The sequence below is a fragment of the Haemaphysalis longicornis genome, unplaced genomic scaffold (assembly GCF_048455015.1).
Source record: "Haemaphysalis longicornis isolate Haplotype H1 unplaced genomic scaffold, Haemaphysalis longicornis Haplotype H1 scaffold_7, whole genome shotgun sequence".
Lineage (NCBI taxonomy): Eukaryota > Metazoa > Arthropoda > Arachnida > Ixodida > Ixodidae > Haemaphysalis > Haemaphysalis longicornis.
In genome coordinates, this window is record NW_027526422.1 from 140787872 (window position 1) to 140812042 (window position 24171).

At 47.7% G+C, this 24171-nt stretch overlaps 1 protein-coding gene across 1 annotated transcript; it reads left to right on the forward strand.

Annotated features, from left to right (window-relative positions):
* The first annotated feature begins 56 nt into the window (after nucleotides 1-56).
* On the forward strand, nucleotides 57-19874 carry LOC144147079 (F-box/LRR-repeat protein 4-like). Its single transcript, XM_077679120.1, has 7 exons — nucleotides 57-1051; nucleotides 5455-5626; nucleotides 7556-7716; nucleotides 14030-14113; nucleotides 15439-15553; nucleotides 17518-17677; nucleotides 19672-19874. The coding sequence occupies exons 1-7, from the start codon at nucleotides 399-401 to the stop codon at nucleotides 19734-19736; spliced, it is 1410 nt and encodes a 469-aa protein (XP_077535246.1). The 5' UTR covers nucleotides 57-398; the 3' UTR covers nucleotides 19737-19874.
* The last annotated feature ends 4297 nt before the right edge of the window (nucleotides 19875-24171 follow it).

Here is a 24171-nt window from a genome sequence, read left to right on the forward strand (position 1 = left end):
TTAATAAAAATGCTAGAAAGTAAAAAAGGAAAGGTAAGCATTGTTCAACATTGCGCGTAAAGCCAAGCAAAGCCGCAGAGCTAGTCCAAGTGGCATGTGACGATTTATTTATGTCGCCGTTCTTTGATCTCTCTCCGTCTTGCAACATCCGCTGTTCTTATTTTGACTCGGCTGGGGAGCGGCGGGTGACAGGTTTTGCCGCTGCTTCTGCTCGAGCGCATCACGTCGCGCAACTAGACATGCAGCAACCGCGGTCAGCTGTTGGAACTTGACGGGCTGCAGCGCAGGGGCCGACAAGCCCTAGTAGCAGGTCGCACATCAGCTGCGCGGTTGGTAACCGTTTCCAAACCCCGAGGATTTCGGGGAGTGATGCGTGCTTTTCCGACGACAACGACGCAATGAACGGAAACGTGCACCGCAACGAGGACAGCGGCGATGTCGACACCGGCGGGGACTGCGTCGACACCTCCGTCGATGTCGAGGTCGCGTCGTCGGGCGGCTCCCACCCCGAATTCGAAGACTTGCCGTGCGAGCTTCAGCTCAAAGTACTGTCGTACCTGACGCACTGCGAACTGACGGTGGCCGCGCGTGTGTCCAAGTCTTTTCGCCACCTCGCGTACGACCCGTCGCTGTGGAAGCGCGTCTCCGTTGAGAGCGAGTGCGACGAGGCCAGTCTGGGCTCGCTCCTGGACAGGGCGCCCCTTCTAGAAGACCTGACGATGCGTGGTTCTCCGCACGTGCTCGAACTCGCTGCGCGGGCGTTCGCCGTGCGTCGGCTGCGGCTTCTGGACGTGGGCTTCTCGGTGGACGTGAACTGCGCAGCGGTGTCGGCGCTGGTGGACGCGTGCCCCGAGCTGTCGCACCTGAATGTCGAGGGCTGCAAGGCCATGGACGACGCGGCCGTGGCGGCCCTGTGCCGCCTGCCCTGCTTCCTGAGCCTGAACATCTCGCACTGCGGCCTCGTCACGGACGAGGGCATCGTGGCGCTGGCGCGATGCTGTCCGCACCTGCGATTCCTGAACGCCGACGGCATTCCCAGGATTACGGACAGGTATACGCGTACTACACCTCCCCTGCCGCATGACGTGCTCGGCACAACGACGCTTGTTTCTTCCCGTTCAGTTCAATCGGTCTTCTGCACGAATTCGTGCTCTAATTCATCACGCTTTGCTTTCTATATCTTTCAATGCGACACCTGTCAACCTTCTTTCATGGCCTGACCAGTCTTTCAGGGTTCTTAGTAAGACCTCAAGTTTCGGCAGAGTATTGGTTTTGGGCGAGTTCGTACATAGCGCAGTGTCAAAGTGCAGCACAAGACGAGGGACAGAAACACAGAATACGACACCCAGAGTGCTCTGTGTGTCGTCTTCTGTGTTTCTGTCCCTCGTCTTGTGCTGTGCTTTGATACTTCTCAAGTTTCTGCCCCATAGGGTGGACGAGTAGGGCGCATTGGCTGTCTACAGTTGTTTTTAAGGGACGGAGGTCACTTTCGCTCATTATTTGAAGGCCTTGCGAAATCCTGGTACTTGTACACCTGATTTCTTTCCAGTCGTTAACATCAATAGGAGGAGAAACACCACTGCAGTGGAGTGCACGGGCTAGCGACCAGATTACGTCGCAGGAAAAACAAAATCACAACTGTGAAACGGCTCTTCATGGACGAAATGACACTGGCCACATTCACTCTGTGGCCAGGCAACATTTTGGCTGCGCCCATGCAGTTTCTCCTCCTGCAACAGATGTCATTAGATTAACCTTTGCCAAGTGATCGCGACGTTTTGTGGCCGCCCCAGGAAGCAAAGTTTCCCCTCCTGTGTCGTGTTTCTTACTCTGTGGGATAAGCAATGGCAACTTGTCGAGGATAGTAATATTCACCCACCCATTTCATGAAGCTGGAGCAGCCTGATTGCTTGGCTGTTTATCGTTACTTCAGGTTTTGTCATTTTTTTGTCAACCCTGTGACTATTTAAGCTTTCTCTCCCATTCCTCTTTGTACTGATTGAACAGCATGATGTCATTCACAAATGTTGTTCACAAATCCAGCCTCTGAAATACGGGCCCTGGACAGACGAAGTAATTTCGGAGAGGTACTTTCCCCTTGTCCAACGACCCCCAAAATCAGAAAAGATGACCTTATGAAACATCACTGTGCTTTTATAGCGTTTTTGTATGTCCTTCAGGAAGCTTTGCGAGTCTCTTCAATTCCCTGGTCTCGTGTTCCTTCTGTAACTGCATCAAGTTCCAGTCAATCAGATGCTTTTTCATAGTTCATGAAGGACAAGGAAAGAGGTTCGGTATGTTTGGCAGATTTCTCAGTTGCCTAGGGGATGGCACAAATGTGGTCCATTGGCTAGTAACCTTTCCTGAACTCGTTCGGTTGTCTCGGTCAGTGGGCATTGAGCATTTTACTTTTGTTGTGGACTATTGCGTTGTCAAACTTGCATACAACAGATTTGTGTGTCTAATTTATGAAGCTCTTGGACATAACCTGCCTTGTGTTTAGGCTGGCAATTTTCGGGCGGCCACCCCGAGGCATTCTGAGAGTATTGTTGCAACTTTTCCTGGCATGCAGAATGGCTCTAATCGGGTCTAGTTAATACATTTCTTGGTGGAAAACAAATTGAACATTGCCTTCAATTACGGCTGGAACTTTGGGTGCTAAGCTAGTACTGCCAAGATTGTTCCCTGGTCTTGAATGCAAGTGGGCATACGCTACTTGTGCTATCCTATTCGTGTTACTAGCTATGTTGCCACTTTCTCCTTTGAGCGCATGCATTTTTCCTCTGCTTATAGCAAGTTCCTTCTTCATTGCTGCTAAACTTCCTCCCTTCCTAATCCTTCCTAAATATGGCCATGTTGTTCGTGTGAACGCAACTACCCCAGTTTCGACTAATCAGTGCTGACAACTAAAGAAACTCACTTTGCTCTATCGAGCCTGACGTTTTCGTGCTCTCGTGTTTTCAATGAGGCCTTTCACATTTTGAAATGGTTTCTCTGTTGTTTTGATGGCATTGGTGTACCAGTTTAAACGACAATGGCAGCCGGCAGATGGGCTGACAGGTAGGGACTAATGGAAAACAGGGTTGACAAGTGTAATGAAATAAAAAAAGAAAGGCAGGGGAGTAGTTAGTAAAGAAAGGTGAAATATGTTGACGGGTATATTCATACGCAGCCACTCGTGCATGTTTCGTCGTGGGTTCACAGATTGAATGCTGGACTTTGGTTTTACTGGTTGGTTGCTGCGTTTATTAAGGCTTACGTAGAGATGGTGAGTACAGGCGGCTATGTGGCTGAAAAGCAGAAGCGAAAGTGAAGTGACGGTGCCTGGGTGAAACCTGATGCATCATCTGCTAAAAGTTCATCCCCGCGCCGCCTCGCCGAAGAGAGGTGGAGAGGAAGCTCGCGGTGTTGGGTGTCGAAGGCTGTTCCCAGTGGCTTGGTGTCGCTTGTTGTGTGGGGCCTGGCGTCCACGCACTCGACTTTTTGGCACCATCTGTCAGTTCCCCTTGTAACAGTGTTTGCACACAGGCCTACCTGCTGTACCTTTATTTGTACACCGTGGCAAAACGCCTTGGCATCATTTTTAGGCTAGGAGCAGCTGTCCTTTTGACCTATTCTGCCCACAGTTCACTCCTCGGCCCCACTCATACTGTGGGAATACTATTCACCTAGCATCTCTACCAAACGTGCACCCATAGAGAATAGGCAGAATTCAAGCTAGTTGGTTCGTGTTGACTTGGTTTACAGATCAGCCTACGAAGTAACTCTACACGGACAGCAAAAGCACCAACACACATTGCTGTGTGTCGTTGCTTTTGCTGTATGTGTAGAGTTACTTCGTCGGCTGACCTGTAAACCAAGTCAATGCATCCATGGCAATGATGATGACGGGATGCTTGTCATATAATGAACCGTTTTGTAATGTTGATTACAATGCATTGTTGCGTGTGTGCATATGCTGTGACTTATTGTCAACGATGCCATTATTTGTGAACACTGGCAGTGATGGGTCTTGTTTGGCAAGGTCTAGTCTAGAGCTGGGCGTAAAGCGTGTTGTTCGGTAGTATTTGGAGTGGTTTGAAGTCTGGAGGAGGCCTTGATTGGGTGTGAGCATGAGCAGGTGGTGACGGTGGTGGCAATAAGCCTCTTAATAAAGTGGTAAAGTGGTAATCAGTTACTTAAAAGTACCCATGCATTAGAAGGAAAAAACTGTTACAGGCGAGGAAGTAAGCCGTTCGACTCTGGGGTACTAGCTCACGGTCATAGCCCAAAGGGTGAGACGTCCGACACTAACTCTGTCTGGTCTGCCAGAAACAGGCTCGAGTCCTGCCGGTGCCTGTGTGATTTTTTGCGATTGTAAATGCTATGTGCATGGACGCAGACGGACATTGTGCGGTCCTAAGGTACTCCGCACCTAATATACTCTGACCTAATGTCCACTGACCCAGATGGGACTGGCCAGATGGGCCAATAGGCCAGATGGCTGTCCCTCCTAGGCAACATAGCCGATCGCGCTAACTATCTCTGCTGTTGTAGGCTTATGCGCTGGTGTTAAGTAGGTATTAGGTATGGTAGGCTCATGCATTCACTCTCGTGCAAGTTTTGACGGCGCTTGTACTGCGAGTCTGAATGTTGCATTGAAATGGAAACTGAAATGAAGCCTGCCACCTGGGCTGAGGCATGTTGTATAGTGTGTTCCCAGCTGAGGTTTGTCTTTTAAAAAGTGCGTTGTGAGTGAAAGTTTCTGTGTTTCTTTATTTTATGTTAACATGTCCCTGCTGCCTCAGTGTTAGTCTCGGAAAAAACAGTTAGGCAAGCTCCGTCAATCCTGTCTCACCGGTTACAAATTACAGTGCGGGAAAGCGTGTGGTGGGCGGTGGTACCTGTTGCCATGCTTTTGACATTTTCTGCATTAAAAAGCGACTACTGCTGGTGAAAGCGGAAGAGTATGTGTATTCATGGCACTCTAATCTGTCAATACGAGTCACACTTGCTTCTACACTTGCCTGTCCGTTTAGTGCCCTGCAGTGTTGGTACACCCTGTGTTTGCGCATTTCCTGTTGCATTCTTTGGAAAAAGGTTTTATCGGGGACCACTAGCATGGCAGAAGTCATGCCCCTAAACAGAAAGGAATGTAAAGCAATTTTGTTTTCGTTATTATGAAAAGCGATTGCTGAATGCCGGCTTTTTCGCTCAAGCTTGCATTGTAGAGGGCCGCTTAAAGTAGCCTGTTTCCTGTTACAGACGCTGGATGCCGGCATTCATGCTCGATGGGCCAACTCCCACCTTAAACCGAACAAAACCAGTTGCCTTGCTTGCATCCCCCTTTTGTATCCTTCATCACGAATACCAAGCTCATTTGCCTATTAAGAAAACAACTGTGCGATTCTTCCGTGATGGAATCTCTCTCCCGTGGTGGTGACGGCACGCGCGCCCGCTTCTCTCATTCCCCAGGGCTGTGTGTGAGCTGGGCCGCTGCCTGGGAGGCCAGCTGATCTCGCTGGAGCTGGACGGGGAGGAGCTGACGGACGCCTCGTTCCAGGCACTGAGCGTCTGCCAGCGGCTGCGCACCCTGGGCGTCAGCTACGCCGAGAACCTCTCCGACCACAGCCTCGCCTGCATTCAGGCACGCTGTCCCTCTCCTTTGCCCCCACTCCCCTCAGGCTCTCTCTCGCTCTCTTTCCGCACGTTGGGTTGTGGTGGCGTTGTTGCACCGTTCTTCCTCCACACTTGTCAACTTTGGAGTGTGTGTGTTTGTAGGGGCATTTGATGCTTGTGGGGTCACGGGACACAACAGGTTCAGGGACACAGTGCGGAGGGGTAGTTGGGGATTCATTAAGGCCTGTTGTGCTAAACATCTATGCAGGTATGGAGTGAAATGTCACGCTGTGTACCTTTGTCGTCTAGCTGGTTCTTCCAGCGTTTGTGCCACGATATATGTATTTCGAAAAAATGGTAGCAATATTTGTACAAGCAGGTTGTCCTGTTTGTGTTGAACCTGAATTTTTTAAATTGTTGCCTATAGTATTGAACACTTTAAAAATTGCACTAAAAATGGCGCATAAGTGCGATAAAATTGTGCATTAAATCAAGATGTAAGTGCTTGGCATCACGCAGCAATCTGCCGAAGGACACTTTTTCTCAACATGCATGTTGCTGCTTTAACTGTAAGTTCGAACCTGCGAAGCCATTTTCATGTCTGATCATCGCAAAGCAGATTTCAAGCAATCTCAGTGATGCACGCTGCCTCGATCAAAGTGAACACAACTGGAAGCTACAAAAATGGTGTACTAGTAGCCCTGATCTTCTGAGGAGGCAGGCATTTAAGGTTGCTTTGTGCACGCTGATCCGTCTAGTGGTTGCTGGTTAGACACAGAGGCCCTTTTCCTTGTACCGCCAGAATATTTTCCATCCCAGCCCAGTGTCGTTCCCCTAGAAGGACACTTTTCAAAGCCTGCGCACACTTTCTAGCAACCAAAGTGATCAAGCCATCCTTGCGCATTTACTGTCGGCTCGGGTGGCACTGGCAGGTGGCCTTCTGAGTTTCACTTTTTTGGAAAATCTGCCGTGTAGCCTAGCTTGCCACCTTTCCTGCCTGCCGGAGCCAGTCCAAATTGACCGGCTAAGAGAGGGCGGAACCGCAACCAGAGGGCTTCCAAAGAAACCCGTAAGCTCGCAGTGAAGTTTAGTGCGTGAGGCTTTCTCGGTCACCACGTTTAGCTTGTGTTGTGCTGCTGAGCATGAGGAGGCGGGTTCAATTCCCTGCCACAGCAGCTGCTTTTCTGGTGGAGGCGAGAAGCAAAAAATTACGCCCACCTCTCCTCGCGGGAACCCTGGTGTGATGCGACACTAAGGGGGGTTCAAGCGCAAGCGGAGAGCAACCATTGACCGAAAGGCCGCCGTAGAGCGGCACACCGGTTATATGCGCAGCTAGCCCGAAGGAGAGGAGACCGCGGGAGAGAGAGTACTGCACATGCGCAGCACCGCGTGCAGCGCTGCCCACCGGCGGAGTGGGAGTGCGCTGGGCCGCACACCCGCAGATTTTGAGAGAGAGTACGCTCTCACCTGGGCACGTGCCGGCGCCCGTGCGTCTGCCGCGGCTATGACGCAACACAATCCACTTTAATCTAATCCAATCCAAGCCAAGCCAATCGAATCCAATCCAATGCCCCTCGCGAAGAGTGTTCGCTATTGGAGAGGAGAGGGGGTGAGCGGAGGAGATTGCCGAAGACGACGACGGACGCACGCAGGAAGGACAAGGCCGCCGACAAGAGATGCTCTCAGCGTCGCATCTAAAACACCCATGTGTTCGAGATTTCGGCACATGTTAAAGATCCCAAGGCGGTCAAAATAATACGGAGCCCTCCAATGGGGTGCGCCTCATTGCCTACATTGCGTCGACGTGTTAAACCCTACAGTCAATCAATCAATCACATTTAGCTCGTTCCTGCTTCCCCTTCCCTGAAAGACCTTGTGATTCACCTTGTTGATTAAGTGCTTTTAGCACTCGACTAGTGCTGTGTGAGTTGGATAACTCGTGTTTGGTGCTACGTAGGGCTTGCACGAGCTTCGTCAGCTGAAGCTGCGCCGGGGCCCTCGGCTCACGGCTCGTGGCCTGGGCCGTATGTTCGAGAACAAGCAGCTGGCCCAGCTCACCTCCCTGCAACTGGACAGCTTGGCCCTGGACGACGAGGCACTGGGCATGCTCGTGCGCGGGTGCGTGCTGCCCGCTCTTCCGACACCGCCCTCTTTCTCTGACTCTGCTTAGGCTGGCGATGTGTTTTTTAAAGCGACCCTGCAACACTTTTCCAACTTTTTTTTTCGATCTTAAATGCTTGCAGAACATGGTCAACCAACACATCAAGTACTTTGAATTGCTTGCATTCACTGGTGAGGTACGCATGCAGGCAACCATGTAAGTGCGCCATCACTGGTTACATCGGGCTCCACGGGATGGCGGTACTTGTCTGTGCTAAGCCCATAATGTGTGTTGGATGTTCCAAACTCTACCCCACCGGACGCAAAGTAATGCCTCGACTCCAATGTGAGTGCGACGAATATCATCTCAGTTGACAACACCATTGAGAATCAGGTTGAAACAGAGCGGACGACGCACGCCAGTGCTCTTTCTTTTCTGCGGCGTGCGGGCGCAGTCGTACAAGCCGCATCATGTCTACGGCGCTTTGGCCATGTCTGTGGCCGTTTCCAGTGATGCCAAGCGAAGAAATTGACAGCTAAACTTTTCAGTGAATCCATCTATAGGGGGTCAGAATGTACTAAAACTGAAAATTACCGCTAAATGCCCATCAGATAACTTAGAAGCTTGCTCAAGGGATTTCCCTCTCTTTCCTTGTCTTGGGTGTCCTTCGACTGCTGGAATTACGTCACTACAGTGGTGTAGCAGCTATTGGCTGGCTTCCTTTCAGCTTTCAGTTGCAGCTAAAAACAAACGCATTTGATAGCCACTTTAGAAAAAGCACAAAAGCAAAGCAGAAACAGAAGCTGTATCTGCTGTGACGAGCAAATTGCGCAGTGCCTGTCTGTTCTGGTGTTGACTAAGCTTTTACAGTGCTTCCAGACATGATAGAAAGAGTGAAAGCGTTTATCAAAAGTGTTGCAGGGTCCCATTAAGGTGAAATCGTGAAATGGCCTATTGAGTAAAAAAAGTGGCATTTGTAAATGAAAAATGGCTCCTTCGAAGCATTCCATTGCACGAAGCGTTCAAGACGTTCTACGGCATGAGGTTGAGCAAAAAAGCTGGCGTATGGCATCAGTATTCCTGATAAAAAAAAAATGTTGTAACAAAACCTTGATGTGGCCGAGTGTGTATATGATACTTGATTGTAACTACGGCCCAAGAGAACAAGGACAAACACTTACGACAACACAGGGCCAGACTGCATTGTTGTACGTGCCTCTTCTTTTGTCGTCGTTTTGTGACCGCGTAGCTAGTACCATACGAAAAATTTAAATCCGTTCCACTCAATGTGAAAGCTGTTGGAAGTGCAGAGCAGTGATTCGCCATAATGGGCTGTAGCGCTGTTATCCCCTTAGTGCTACCATCCACTGCAATTCAAATTTCCCGCCTTCACAGTGCTCACGTGCCCCCTGCCTTAAACTGCGCCAGCAGGAGTTCTGTTCTTTTTGTGCTTGCTTTCCCTCCCGCACGTGCCGGCGTTGCACTGCCACTTTCTTCCATTTACTATCGCAGAAACCAACCCAATGAGCATTCCTAACTAAATGAACGCTGGCGCTGCCGGTTAATTACGCATATTTTGCCTCAACTGTACCGGCAGGTTTTTTTGTGCTAAACAACGGTGAGATGCATCACAAGCGCCACTGCTTGACGAGTTTCAGACGCTTATGACTATTAAACCACTAGGCTTTCGAAGCCTCTGGGGTACGGCAGAACGACGTGTGGCTCTACTTGGGTCCAGCAAGTGAGCTACGACGACAAGTCAAGCCCCTAAAGTGCTCCGCACTTAAAACGGCCCCTTCAGGAGGTGTTCCACGGCGGGAGCTTAAACTCGGCAGCAGTGAGAGGTGATTGTCCTCGCCAGTGTAGCGCTGACAAAGGGAGGGGAAGAAACAAGCAGTGAAATTTGCCATTATCTTCAACTCTCTTGTCATGTGGCAGTAAGAACGGGCATCAGCGCATTGCGTAGCAGGTAGCTTGAAGCCATTCGGAATGCATTAGGCAGATTGCAAAGCAGCACATCCTAATTAGCAACGTTGCAAAGCCCTTCAACAATGCAAGGCATCTCGGGTGGTCAGGTGGACATTCCTACTTTCGCATTCACAGCACACAAGAGGTGCTTAGGTGTCCTCGTATTTTCTCTTCTGCTGCCGAGTTGAGCGGCTGCTTCTCAGAGTTTGTGCAAGTCTCGTTTAAAGGGACGCTGAAGCGCTTTCCAAAAAAAAATGAGTTAGAGGCACGTTTATATAGTTTCTTGCGCGCTGACTCCGAATATCACATTGAATGTTATCGTAAATGAGTCCAATCGACATTTATCTTGCAAAACGCGCGGTCCCGTTTGAAAGATGTGCGCTCTTCATCTTTGACGCCTCTGATTGGTTGCGCCGGTCATAACGTCAAAAGAGGACACCCTTCGGGCGCGCGCGTTGTCGGAAGCACTGGAAACGATCGCACGGCAGCGGCACTTGCCTTTTCGGCAATTTAGCTTGCAGTTTAGTATTCGCACATGACTGCAAGTCTATTTTCCAACTTCCCGTGCTGTTGGTTCAAGTATCTTGGAGCTTGAATTTTCTTTACACGACCGAGAAACCCAAAGCAGTGACTGTGGCGTCGGCTAGAGGGGGTTCCGTCTGAATATTTCTTAACTGGGCAATCAACATAGCGGTTTTCTTTTGGGTACTGCCTGAACTGTTGGGTACTGCATACAAAACCATTTATACCCAAGATTAAGTGGCGTTTTATAAAGAATGCACCAGCGAAAAGCACGTACGTGCACGGCGCGAAATAATAGCGTTCATGCGCTGTAAACGTATATGCGATACATATGTCGCCGGTACACGCATAAGCCAACAAGCGGACTCTGCTTCCGAATTTCCTTTGTTCATTGTCGCCCACCCCACCCCCTTTACTGATCCCCATACACACACACACACCGCGCACGCGCACGCCACCACAATCGCTAGCTGCACTTCGATGAGTGGGGTCTTACTTCTTGGCTCTCATTTATTCTGCAAAAATGGCAGCACACTGTTGCCTCCGTGTCATTATGGGCTCTAGTACGGCTTGATTTTCGCTTGTGCATTGCGCATTCTGCAACAATATTATGGCCACCTCGTTATAATAACAGACCAGTCGGACAAGGCAGTTACGTTGTAGTTACGTTACATTAGGTAACAATCACCAAACGTTTGTGATAATGACTCGTTGGCCTGTTTCAGCATTTCTAGATTAAAGCGTTTGCCACGCTAGTCGGACCAAGACTGTATATTTACTCTTCGCTCCTCTCTTTTTAGTCTCATCGTTAAATATATCAACGACTATCGCTGGAGCACAGTTGAGGTTCAGCGGCAACAATTGCTTGCCAGGTTATAATATGCAGGCACACGCAATCTTTGGTAAAGAATTAGGCCCCCACAGTCATTCACAAATTATAATACGGTGGTAGTTCGCTGCAGTGTTTTTTCATTCCAGACAAATACTACATTCTCAAGGCATGTGTACTTGCAAAATAAGTAATGTGGCGGTCTTGTTTCTTTTGCTTTGTAGGATTACTGTTTACCTATTAGCTGGGAGAGAACTTCTATCAGGATTGGCACCTCGTTCTAGTTTCGCCAAAAATTTTGTTTTTGAGCACTGTTCTAAGCCCATCGGGGAAATAAAACCGACTCGTTTAACGAAACAGGTATTTCCTGAACAAATGTGACTTTGTTTCCTGAACTGAACGAAACATCCTGGGCCAAGGAACAACCATATTCACCATCCTTCCTCAATCTAGCATCTAATGTAAACATTCATGTCCGTCACATCAAAAAAAAAGGGGGGGGGGAAATGCTTTGGAGCGTTTTACAAAGTATCTAACGTAGTGTAGTATCTTCTCTGTTATCAAGCACAGCCACCTCGGCTGTCGCTTCCCTATGTTATAAACATCCCGGCGTGGTATTATCCCTCTTAGGAATACGTACGGCATGATAACGTATGCCTCGTTTGGCGTTCGTGCATACTTTTTGAACACGAAAATTGTACAAATAAGTGCTATCAACAACCACAACAACAACAACAAGTATCATTTTTCCTGTGGCGAGCCTCTACAGTAAACACGGCGAAAAGAGCACGGCAGAGGCGGCCGATCCGGCCGGAAGTCCAGGTATGATGTTTTCCGGCCGGCTTTCGCCTGCGCTCTTTGGTCTTCCGGCATCGCGTGCCGAGATGGGGGCGGGGCATCAAGCCACTTTTGTTTGCGTATTGCGCTGCTTCTATAGCATGTATTGCGAAAATATTTCGTACACGGGAACTGTACAATGTGTACTTGCTGCTAGTCAACTTTTCTTTTAATTCTAAAACCTCTTCATCTTCCCTTTAAGTTTGCAGTGGTTGTCGCTGTAGTGGGAGCAAAATAGGGGAGGACGTGGCCTGCACAAAAGCTGGGTCCTTGCTAAAGCAACAGAGAGTGTAAAACCGTCCGAAGGTACTAGCTGTTTATGTGACAGCTTACCTCTTGTATGCGCGAAGAATGCATCTATTGTATGCACCAGATTCAACAATGGGCATGGCACTGCAAATTAGCTATTTCATGGAAAAATATGGAGTACAGTTAGAAAACCTATCAGCATTAAAAAACAGTTTCTTTCCATTTTTAAGTAAACTCTTTGAAACTTGCCAGTCTTGCTCCTTTTTTCCCAGTGATTTCAAATGGGCCATTATTTTTTTCAGTCAGTCAGTTAGTTCCCAACATAATTAGAAATAATTAGTCATTTTCTGAGGAACAATAATCAAATCGGTGTTGGTCATAAAACTGTAATCTTTATATTTTGCAGTACTATGAACCCTGGTGAGTGCAATAAAGGAATCGGTTTTCTGATGCACCGCTTCGAACTAATTTTACAGCTCAATAAACTTTGGTGTTTGAAATGGGCATTCGAAATAGTGTTTGAAATGGGCATTAAAAGTGGTCATTGAAATGGGCATTAAAATCCGTCAAACTATTGACCAACAAATAGAAACCTAGAAACAGTGTGATGCAGGCAGGTCAAATGAGCTATGCAGCGACAGTGGAAGTCAGCGGGGTAGTTTTGGTCTTGCTGCTGTGCCTGATTACTTGCCCAGATTACCGTATTACCCCTGTGCAAGCCTGGTTGTGTGGCCCCTTCTTTATCGCCTTCTGGTGTGTGCTCCGACTGAAATGCGAATGCCTTGCAAATATCAATTTTGGCCAGGTTCAGTTTGATTCAGCTTGACTCAGTGCTAAATCCCCTAGGACTAAGCGCAAAATGGACGCACTGACATCCGTCCTGTACAAGACATTTTAAGATAATGTGCCCCAACTGGCTGGGTTGTCGAAACGTTAGTGGGAAGTAACCTTTAATGTGGGTTGGATACGGATTTGGCAGGAAGTTGGTGTAGTAGCCGGCTTCGGGGTCTCCCTAGTGAGCAGACGTTCTAGTCTGTCAATATACTCATGTTATCACAGGCAAGTGGTTAAAAGCGACCGTTTGTTACCCTCCTTTTACTTTATGTGCTTTGCAAACTTCGAACCACCTTGCATCCTAACTCTACCAGTTGCCCTTAGTCAAGAAGTGGTCTCAGCTCTCCTTTGCTTCGTCGGCAGTTTCCATTGAGGGGAAAAGAGTGGTGTCTTGTGAGTCGGTAAGGCTGCTTCCGGAGCCTTGTAACAGTAGGATTGCTGGGCTTCTATGTAATAATGGTCCGTGTGAAATTTGTCTGCATTGTTGGAATTAAAGTGAGGCCATTGCAAAGAACAATCAGTGTGTTGGAAAAATGCTTCAGGCAAGAGATAATCCGCAGCAGTAGGGTTGGCAAACCTTGTGCGTGCAACAGGGGAGGTCACTGGAGGAGAATACATTTAGTAACAAGCTCTGCTCAAACATTGCTTACAGCCATTCAGAATGCAACGAAGTCTTGCTCTAAGTTGCTGCTCAGAGCTACACAGTAACGAAACTGCCTGGCATCAATTGGTTTGCTTTAAACTGTGGTGGCACATATCAGCGGTGGTGCCACCGATGTCATTGGTGGCGTGTTGCTTTTCTGCCAACGTGGGAAAACTTGCTAAACCAGCTGTGCATGTTTTAGAAGAGTGATGTGAACCCGTGCTTTGCACTCCAGATAAGCTCCTCACCCTATTGCCACTCTTATCGGTATACGATGGATTTGTTGGATCGGTATTCGCTCGGTAGACCTCAGACAGGAACAGTTTGAGGTCTATGGGAAGGGCTTTCGTCCTGCAGTGGATGTGGACATGATGATTAGGTGGTGGTGTGATGATGATAATGACAATGATGATGGTGGCTGAATGGGGCATGCGTGCTTTCCGCCCAGGTGTCCGCAGCTGCACACCTTGGAGCTCCCGTGGTGCTGGGACATCACGGAGAACGGCCTCGCTACCATTGTGGCCAACTGCCCGTGAGTGGGGCGAGCCTTGTATCTCTTGCCCGTGATTTGCCTACCTAGTGCGAATTCCTGTTTGGACCTGAAGAGAAAACAGTCCTCGCAAAGTAAGTCTGGGAACTGGTGATGACAAAAATTTAAGCGGGATAATAACGTGTCATTCCTGTAGCCCGCAGTCGACACTCCACTGGGCGTCTATGTATTCGTCAATCACTGTCTTTCATAAAGCTACCCCTTCCTTCTTCCACGTGACCACTTGCTGAAATGAATCTGTTCGGAATCCTAGCAACGAGTTGCTGGCAAACACAGCGATGGCTGCCACACTGCCTGAGGCAGAACGTATTGCACTTTCTTGATGATAACCATTTCGGGAGACCCACTGCATTGCCGTGTGTGTGGTTGCGCCCACTGGGTTCACCTCTTGATCCCATGAGTTGCCCTAGAGTGGTCCGGTGTTGCACTGCAAGTGGCCAAGGTGTTGCACTGAGCACAAGAGGTCGCGGCTTTGATTCCAGGTCACGTCTCACATTTTCTCGATTGGGGCAAACTACTGAAATTCCTGTGGGTTGAGATTTAGGCGCACTGATTTAAAGATCCCCGGGTTGCCTGCATTAATGATGTGCACCCTTCCACTGTGGTGTGGCTCGTAGTGTAGGTGCCGGTTCCTGTGTGTCGTAAAAACGGCTTTTTTATTTATCGAGCAAATGGGATGAAATGAGGAGCGTTTATGTAAGTAACCATTCTAACAACAAAACTGAAATCAGTTCAAGGATACCTCCTATACTTCTTAAGTTAGAAGACTAATCACCTGAAACTTGCATTCAGCATAATTGACTAATTAGGCAAGAAGTCGGCAGGATTTTTATGTCAGCACAATCAGGAAGGTTTATTCTGTGCAAGCAAGCTATTAGATGGTTGCATTATATCCTTTAGGCAAAAGAAAGAACAACCAAAGGTTTGCCTTCCTTTCGAAATTACAAATAGTTTCATGCCAAAAAGAAAGTGAAACTTCTATCTCTCTCTCTTGATACTGAAAGGAAATAAAGCAATAATCTGATAGCTGCCTTGCACAGAATAGACCATCCAAGTCACGCTGATATGAAAATCTTGTTGAGTTCTTGCGTAATTAGTAATCTTGGGGTGACGTTGTGAAGGTAATTAGTGGTAGCCCGAAAGTATAGAAGATATTTTTAACTGTTTTAAGTTTTGTTATTAGGTTAGTTAACTTCATAAATTCTCCTAATTTCGTTGCATTTCGTCCATAAATACCAGAAATAGTTTTACGTGCCACGTCCCCCCTGAAGCAGTGGCCTTGCATTGACCTCCCCTGTGGATGGCAGGAACCTGGTGAACCTGGTGCTGCTGGGGCTGTTCAAGATCCACGGCTTCTGCCTGACCGAGCTGCCCAGCCGCATGCCCAAGCTGCGCTACATCCACCTCGAGCAGTGCAACGAGGTGAGCACGATGGTGGTGGCCACCAGAGACGGGTGGTGGTGGGCTGGGCTGGGGTGGTTATTCAATCCTCGGTGGCGATACAGCTCACTCGTTTAGCAAAAGTGTTTGTGGCATTGGTGACGCTCATTTGGAGATTGGTTACCATTGGTTACCAGCCTAGTGTCTATATTCTGAGTCTGTCCTCTGCCCCATGTGTTTCCTTTAGGTGTGGGTGAAGGCTGAATAGTACCTTTCGAATGGAATATCAAATGGAATTTGGAAAAAAATCTGAGTATCCAATCAAATATTAATATTTTTTACAGGCCTCAATTTTTTATAGGTTTTTGGACAAAAGCAGAAGCTACTTCGCATGTTCGGGACACATGACGTTCTTTTTCAACCCAGAGAATGCACTTTTCAACTCGCATCGGCGGTACTCCAGGGATCCGGGGTGGGCACGATACGCATTTGGAGCGGGGGAAAAAAAAAATGACTTGTACTGGAGTTGCTGTATGCAATCATAAACAACGACCATGCAGCGCCTTGTAACTGAGAAGCTAGCACTTGCATGAACAATGGGACGCGAAAACAGTGCACAACCACAATCATGGACCACGATGTGGCACTTCTTCGGAAGCACATGGGGAGCGGGAAGTGTGTAGTAGAAGGAAAGCTCGCACTACAGTCGCTGTGCACGAGCCTGCACTATTCGCTGTGGTCTAAAAAACAAGTAAACGCAGCAAACTGTTGTGTTAAACAGCCAGAATGCGTTTGGCCATTCTAGCGTGCAGTCTGGTTGGCTTGGCTACTCTTATTTGTCCGGCCCTTGTGAGGGTTCAAGAGGAAACAGAAACAAGCCAAGCAAGAAGTGTTTTGTCAAAAGGTCCAGCATAGAGGCAGTAGAAGCATGCAGATAAAAAGCACGACCAACCGTCAATGACTGCATGTGCTTGAATGAAGTTCATGCTGTGTCGCAAGGGGCTGATCGTTAACTTCGTTTGACGAATGTATTCGCGTGTAAGGGTATGAACTCGGGGACATATTGGGTGCTTGTCTTGTTTGATGCCCATGTTAGTTGCAGCTGTGTGAGGGTTGTACAAATCAGAGCATGGCTTCTATCAATGCTTGATTCTGAGAACCGCTGCCATGGCACGGTCGTGGTTTTGTTTTTGTGATTGGTCTCAGTGATGGAGCTGAAGCTGAGGGGTGATGTGTGACTATAACTGGTGATGTGTGTGATTATAATGGGCGATTATAATTGGGCATGAGCCCACCTTTATTCACTCCCTGTGTTCTAGTGACAAAATGGACGACCGAAGTTTCGTGACATTTTTTTCGACATTGATCGCGCTGGCCTGTTACAGAAGCCACACAGCAATGGCCCTGCATTCTTCTTAGCTCAAACCTGTCAACTTTGCGTTTAACGTCGTTCACCGATCCATAGGGTCGCAGTTGTCCAGTTTTGTCATTTAGTGAGTGCGAGAATCATCTTGAGGCATCGCTGCAGCCAGCTTTCTGTTTTCTAATTGTACAGGCAATGTAAAAGCAGCGTGCGTGCTACTGCACTTGATCTGCATTCATTGTTCCATCGTAGCCATGTTTTGGCCACCCGCCGCGGTGGCTCAGTGGCTAAGGCGTTGCGCTGCTGAGCACGAGGTCGCAGGTTCGATTCCCGGCCGTGGCGGCCGCTTTTCTGATGGAGGCGAAAAGCAAAAACGCCCGTGTGTACGAGATTTCGGCGCACGTTAAAGATCCCCAGGTGGTCAAAATTAATCCGGAGCCCTCCACTACGGCGCGCCTCATCGCCTGCGTTGCGTCGGCGCGTTAAACCTTACAATCAATCAATCAAATCATGTTTTGGCCAAAGCAAGATTGTTGCACCTTCTCTTCCCAGGGTATCCAGTGTACCTTCTCCTCTGGTCTGTTGTGGTATGAGGAAGCCGTTTTTGTGAGCATGGCATTGCGTTGTCATCCCGCCCCCCCAGGTGGTTGACCTGCTGCTGGAGTTGCTGGCAAGGAGGCTGCCACAGCTGAAGGTGTTCAACTACTATGGGGAGCTGGTGGTGCCCTTCGAGTCGTCCACCCCGTCGTCGGCTGCTTCTTCACCCCAGACCGAGCGACGCCTGACCCTGGACACGCTGGCAGGTGAGGAGGGGAATCTCTGTCTACATCGTGTCAAAAAGCGTCAGTGGCGGCAAGGCACCTTTTTCAGTGGCTACTGGTTTCCATCCACTGCAGTGTATACGGTGAATTCAGTGCCGAAGGCAGAAAAAGTGCCACGACATTGGCACGTGTGGCAGCGCTGTGTGGTCCAGCTGTGTTGTGTGACAGCAAGTATGCAGTGTTTTCTTTTTTTGTTGTGTGACTGCAATACCTTTGAGAACGTACTCGTGCAGACAACATTCGAAGAAAAGTTTCAGAGATTGCGATGAAGATGTACGAAGTGCTTGTCCTTGTACAGGCACGTGCAAGCGCATTGCAGCGGCTGCAGTGACTGTCAATAATGCTTTCAAATTCAAATTTTGGGGTTCGAACGCGCCGAAGCTACACCTCGGCTATGAGTTGTGCCGTAGTGGAGGGCTCCATATTAATTTTGACCACCTCCCCGGGAGCTTTGACATGCACCGGAATCTTGACACACGGGGCTTTTCCACTTTTGGCCTGCACCTGAAGAGCAGCCACCGCAACCAGAATATTATCCACTTGCTTGCTTGCTTTCCTGCGAACATCGTTATAAAACGATAGTCACTGCATATGGCCATGAACTGACGCCAAAGAGACACTTAGCTCACTATGTAGTTTCGCCTGTGAGGCTTCCATGGTGAGACTCATTAACGCCTCCCAACCTTCCCGTCGCCAACTTGGCCTTGTGCCATCCCACTAATAAATTATTCTGCTACTGCTACTAATTCTGCCTTCCCTGGCATGTAATGCCCTCTCCCCTCACGCCCATGATGAACTACAATTCTCCAGAGTTCACACTGCCTGGCATCATTCTTGGGGGGCTGTTGTCTCTGTTATGTGTTGAACAGCTTGAGCCAACACCTTTTTTTAAAGTGTTTTCTTTTATCTCTCCTCTCTGCTACACCTTTTCTTACACCATTTCTTCTTATTGGCTATAGAAAACCTAGGGCAGTGTGTATGTTTAATTAAAAGTATGGGGTAATCTTGTTTGTGTACTCAAGTATCCCTCAAGTTTGCCTCAAGTATCCCTCGGGTTTTCTTTGCTATGAACGATAGGGACATTTATGAGCCATGGCGGCAGTTTTAGTAGCTCGAAACAGTCTTGCCTGTATATAGTTTGTGTTCAAGAATCCTCTCATTTCTTTTTTTGTCTGAGCAGTTCAATTGAATGACGAGTGAACAGACAGACAGACGGCAAAATTTTGACATTTAGGTAGTCCAAGAAATACTAAAAATGAAAGCCGTTCCACTCAACGTGAAAGCTGCCGGAAGTGCAGAGCAGAGATTCGCCATAATGGGCTCTAGCGCCATTATCCGCTCTCTGCTACCACCCATCACGCTCTTTGCCAACCTTTTTCACTCCTCTCCTGATGAATTGAACAGCGGTTTGTCCAACGCATGTCAAATTTCGTGCCTTCGCAGTGCTTGCGCACCCCCTGCATAAAATGTCGCGAGTGGGAGTTTTGTTCTTTTTGTTCTTGCTTTGTGCTTTCTTTTGTGCTTGCTGGCGCCTTACTGCGCAGTCTGGAACACGCCATTTTTTTTCTTCCACTTCCAGTTTTTTCCACTTACTATCATGAAAACCATTCCAAGTGCTCCTAACTAAACGAACGCAGGGGCTGCTGGTTAATTATGCACATTTTGCCTAAAATGTGCCCACAGTTTTCTTTGCGCTAAACAACGGGGAGATGTATGACAAGCGCCAGCTGCGAATGAATTTCGAACGGTTATGACTATATAAACCACCTGTTTTTCAAAGCTTCTGTGGGACGCCGTGACGACGGCTATGCCGTGGGGCTCTACTTGGGTAATCTCACTGTGCCGCCTGATTTTGGCAGTCGCTTGAGAGCATTAAAGCGAGCTACAATGACAAGGCGAGCCCCTAAAGTGCTCTGCAAGGTGTGTAAAAATTAAGGGCACCACTGCCCTTGACATTTTTTTTTTTCTGTTTGCAGGGTCAATTAGCGACCGAATGTTGGGGGGAGGAGCCACCATGTCTGCGGCCCAAGCAGACTGCTGATCGCCCCCAAAAACTGACGACGCATACGTGTGATTGTACAAGAGGCCATTGTAGCCATGTTCTCCCTGGCACCATGAAAATGCATGTACCATACAATGGTTGTGTGAGAAAGTGAATAAAGAAAAGAGTAAAACCTGCCTTGTGTGTCACTTGTAGTACTGCAGGTACGTACAAGGAACCGATAAACATGTTCGCTTAACTGAAAATCGACTGAACTAGCGTTGGTACTCAGCAGTTTGTTTTGGATGATCAAAGGGAAGCTGACGTATGCGATTCTTCACACTCCAGCTGCTTCAAAAAATTATATTAACTTCTGCATTCAGTATTACGTAAGCTTTATGTACTGTATTCCGTAAACTTTATTCTGTAAACTGTATTACGTAAGCTTAATGCGTATTTTTATATTCTGGTATAGCTTCGCAGGTATAGCAGCCTGCCAGTAGGTGTCAAACACATTAAAAGCATTGAGTGCGTGTTGCTCTGAGTCCAGTTATTGCAGGGTTTCGGAAATGTCGGTCCTGGCTGGAGTCCTTTTATATTCTGGCCTCATGTCTTGGTCAGGTCAAAGAAATGTTACGTTAATGTGTCAATTTAGGGGGGCTGTAATAGAAAATAGAATGTAATAGAAAAGTGGCATGTGACAAACGTGAACTACATGCCAGAATAGAAATGGGCAAGTTACACAGAGGACAATGATGGACAAAGGCAGTTGTTACCTACAAACCAGAAGTTTCCTTTGCATCTACACAAAAGACAAAAAACGGCTTTTTTAACGGAGGGAGGTGGCTGAAAAAGAGTTGGCTGTGCTCTGCCGTATCATAGTGTGTCTGTAAGCAGTTCATGTGACCAGTGTTGCCCATGATCTTGTGCTTTAATCGTTGCTTGCGCTGCATGAAGACAGTAACAAGCATCGAATGCAGCCTTTTAGCAAGTGCTTTCGAAATGTGTTCATGCGTGCCTGGCATAATGATAATGAGGGGACAGCCAACTGATTTTTTGGACTGCGTGCACTCCAGCCCATATGAAAGCCGGCATTATATGCCAGTGAGGTAGGCACGAGGAATTTCTAAATATATTGTCGGAAATAATTTTTATGCGGCACTAAACTTTCTGAAATTGGAAAAATGGCAGTATCTGGCATCCAAATGCGACACTATGGTTTCTATGCACATCACGTGACCTGAATACCTTGCAGCCACAAAGATTCTCAATATCAGCTAGCGAGAAAGTATATGCTTGCAGCTACCTAAAAGTTTTTATAAGTGTTGTTTTTGCGCATCATTCCAATCATCCTCTATTCCCGCTTGCTCCTGTTTCCCAGAGACGACATTTTGATGAGCGGCACAGAACTTCAATCACTTGCAACTAACATTCCTGTTTCGGTTTTGAAAACTTGCTTTGGCTCAGGGGCGTAGTGGCAACTTTATCGTGCGAAAAAGTGTTCCCAATGCATGGTTCAGAAACCACATAAAGGAATAGGAAAGCCGGCACTTCATTATTGTTTTATCTCAAGACAAGTTTTTAAATGGCTCTTTTCATCTTGTGTCTAAACACGGCTGCTAGATGAGTGCACACGAAGTATTCAGCGGCCGTGGTGTTACAGATAAAAACTTGTTGGCAGCATTCGTTTTCACGGAACATATGTAGTGCTGGTAGATCTAAAAATTCCGCTTTCAAACCTTCTAGGGCGTTATCAGGGAAACCATTTTTGTTCGAGGTGTTTTCAGTGACGCCGTTAGAGTGACACCGGATAGAGAGTATAATTCCACAAAAATTGGCTGGCCGTGCCTCTAACCTTACATGAGCGCAGACTGATTTTCGATGCTGCCAGCGTGCAGAGACCTGCATTGTTTGCTTACGTTCCTTTATTCAAGCACCGCCAACCTTTGGTCAGCGGTACTTCAAATTTACAAAAAATGACTTACGCATGCCTTGTCACATGGCAGTCTGGTTGTCGCGAAGCGGCCGGTTAATTGGGAGCACGGTGATATACAGACAACAAAAGAAATACTTGCATTTTTTTTATGTTTGTTGGCAAAGTTTTGTGGGGTATACTGTTGAAATTTACAGAGCCCGCACGAGCTCATATAAAGTTGTGATAAATTATTCCCGGGTGCGAAGGACTGAAAGTGAAAAAAAAAATTTTTTTCATCGCGTTCCTAAGCTCGAAGCTTGATGGTAAATACGCAGTGCGCTAACGACAACTGAGGCCTTCATCGCTTGTTGGCCTCCACTTCCGCCTGGCGAACTTCGAGGTCTTCGCGCTCGCGATTATGCTCATAAGCATAAGCACGTGCCCGCATCATCATCATCACCAGCGTATCTACGCCCACTGCAGGGCAAAGGCCTCTCCCATTATTCTCCAATTACCTCGGTCCTGTGCTAACTGCGACCAATTTATCCCCGCAAACTTCTTGATCTCATCTGCCCATCTAACTTTCTGCCACCCCCTGCAACGCTTGCCTTCTCTAGGGATCCACTCTGTTACCCTTAATGACCAACAGTTATCTTGCCTTCGCATTACATGCCCTGCCCATATCCATTTCTTCTTAATTTCTACTAATATGTCCTTAACTTGAGTTTGTTCCCTGACCCACTCCGCTCTCTTCTTGTCCCTTAATGTTACACCTATTATTTTCTGCTCCATTGCCTACTGAGTCGTTCTCAATTTAAGTTGAACCCTCTTAGTGAGCCTCCAAGTTTCTGCCCCGTAGGTGAGTACGTACCGCTGCCCGCATAATGGCGGGGAAATACTAAACCGGTTTTGCTGCAAAACCAGGCATCCGGTTATTCGATTCACCGATTATTCGACTTTGAAAGCCAGCTAATGGGACAACGGGAGGGAGAGATTGGTTAGCGAACGTTAATTGTTAACCAGTTTGGTAACCGGATATTGGGATACCCCGATTTCTGTTTTATATCGAAAGATATCATTGCGAATCTGAGTAGGATTTTTTGCATCGATTGAATGGAGCCACCGTTCCACCGTCGCTTTCTTGGAGCCGATTTTGTTTTCGTGGCTGTTCCATTGCAGCATATATTTCACGCTCATTAAAGAAATAGGCACGAATTAGATGAAGGTGGGATCTTTTTTACCGACAAGCACTCGTGGCATGGCTGTACTAGTAGTAAACAATTCGAGCAATACACTAGCTTCCCATTATTACGCTATTTTTTGCATCAGGATTACGCTTGCGCCATGTTATGGAGCAATATGGGTATCAAATAAAACCATTTAAATAGCTTTACAAAAATTGGGCTGTCATACCCCTATCCCGCGTACGGCATGGAAACGAGTAATTTAGGGTGTTTTTAAACGCTCAATTGACTCCATAAATTGGTCAATTCTAAGAATACTGTAAAGAGTCATGGAAAGTTGATTGAATGAGATTTTTTCGGAGGTCACAAATTTACTACCAGTACTGCCATTGTTCGAATCAATGATGTCCTGGCTAGCAAGTTTTGCCCGTCACGGGGGGTGGAGTTATTATGCATTAGAATGACAAGGCCCATTTAGCAGAATGATAAAAGTTTGAAAGCTTATGTTTCATAGCCATGATGCCAAAACATTCCATTCATGAGGTAAAAGTCTCATCTGATCAGATGACCATATATTAGAATAAAAAATAATGAAGTAAGCCCACACTAATGCGTGAGACTTGAAGGTAGCGAAGCTGTACAAAGCCTTCACGATCATCACGACGGTTTAAACCATGATTGCAGCCGATTTGCTTCTTCGCTGCCGCAACGACCTTCACTCCATCATTGTTGCTGTAAGTGTGAGCTTCTTTCATTTTTTTGGGAGCTATAATTACTTGACTTCTCCTTGGAGGTGCGTACACTATGACGTGTCTGTCGTTCTGAGCAAGTGTTGCCACATTTACAGCGACCGCTGGAGTCTTTTTGTTTGGCCATCTCCCTAAGAGGACATGCTTGGCTTGACAAACGTGCTCCGGGGACGCTGGGCGGTCGCCGCGAGTCACCCATATACGAGCGCTCGGCATTTTCTTGGTTTTATTAACCGCCGGGGGTCGCCGCAATCTTGGCCAATCTCCTTAATTAGACAAACTTGCGCCGGGGACGCTAGGCGGTGCAGCGCAGCACGCATGAGCGCTCGGCATTTTCTTGGTTTTTTTAACTTCCAGGTTGTCGCCGCAATCTTGGGCAATCTCGGTAAATGGGTATACGCCTGGCTTGACAAACGCGCGCCGGGGGCGCTGGGCGGTTGCCGCGGGGCACGCACACATGAGCGTTCCACATTTTGTTGTTTTTTTTTCAACTACTGGGCGGTCGCCACAATCTTGGCCAATCCCCCTAAGCGGGTATGCTTGGCTTGACAAACATGCGCCGGGGACGTTGGGCGGTCGCCGCGAGGCACGCACACACGAGCGTTCCACATTTCCTTGTTTTTTTAACTACTGGGCGGTCGCCGCAA

Coding starts and splice junctions, on each gene's coding strand:
- LOC144147079 (XM_077679120.1), top strand. CDS start 399: ATGAACGGAAACGTGCACCGCAACGAGGACAGCGGCGATGTCGACACC. Junction 5,627..7,555: donor ACAGCCTCGCCTGCATTCAG/GCACGCTGTCCC, acceptor GGTGCTACGTAG/GGCTTGCACGAGCTTCGTCA. Junction 7,717..14,029: donor CTGGGCATGCTCGTGCGCGG/GTGCGTGCTGCC, acceptor CTTTCCGCCCAG/GTGTCCGCAGCTGCACACCT.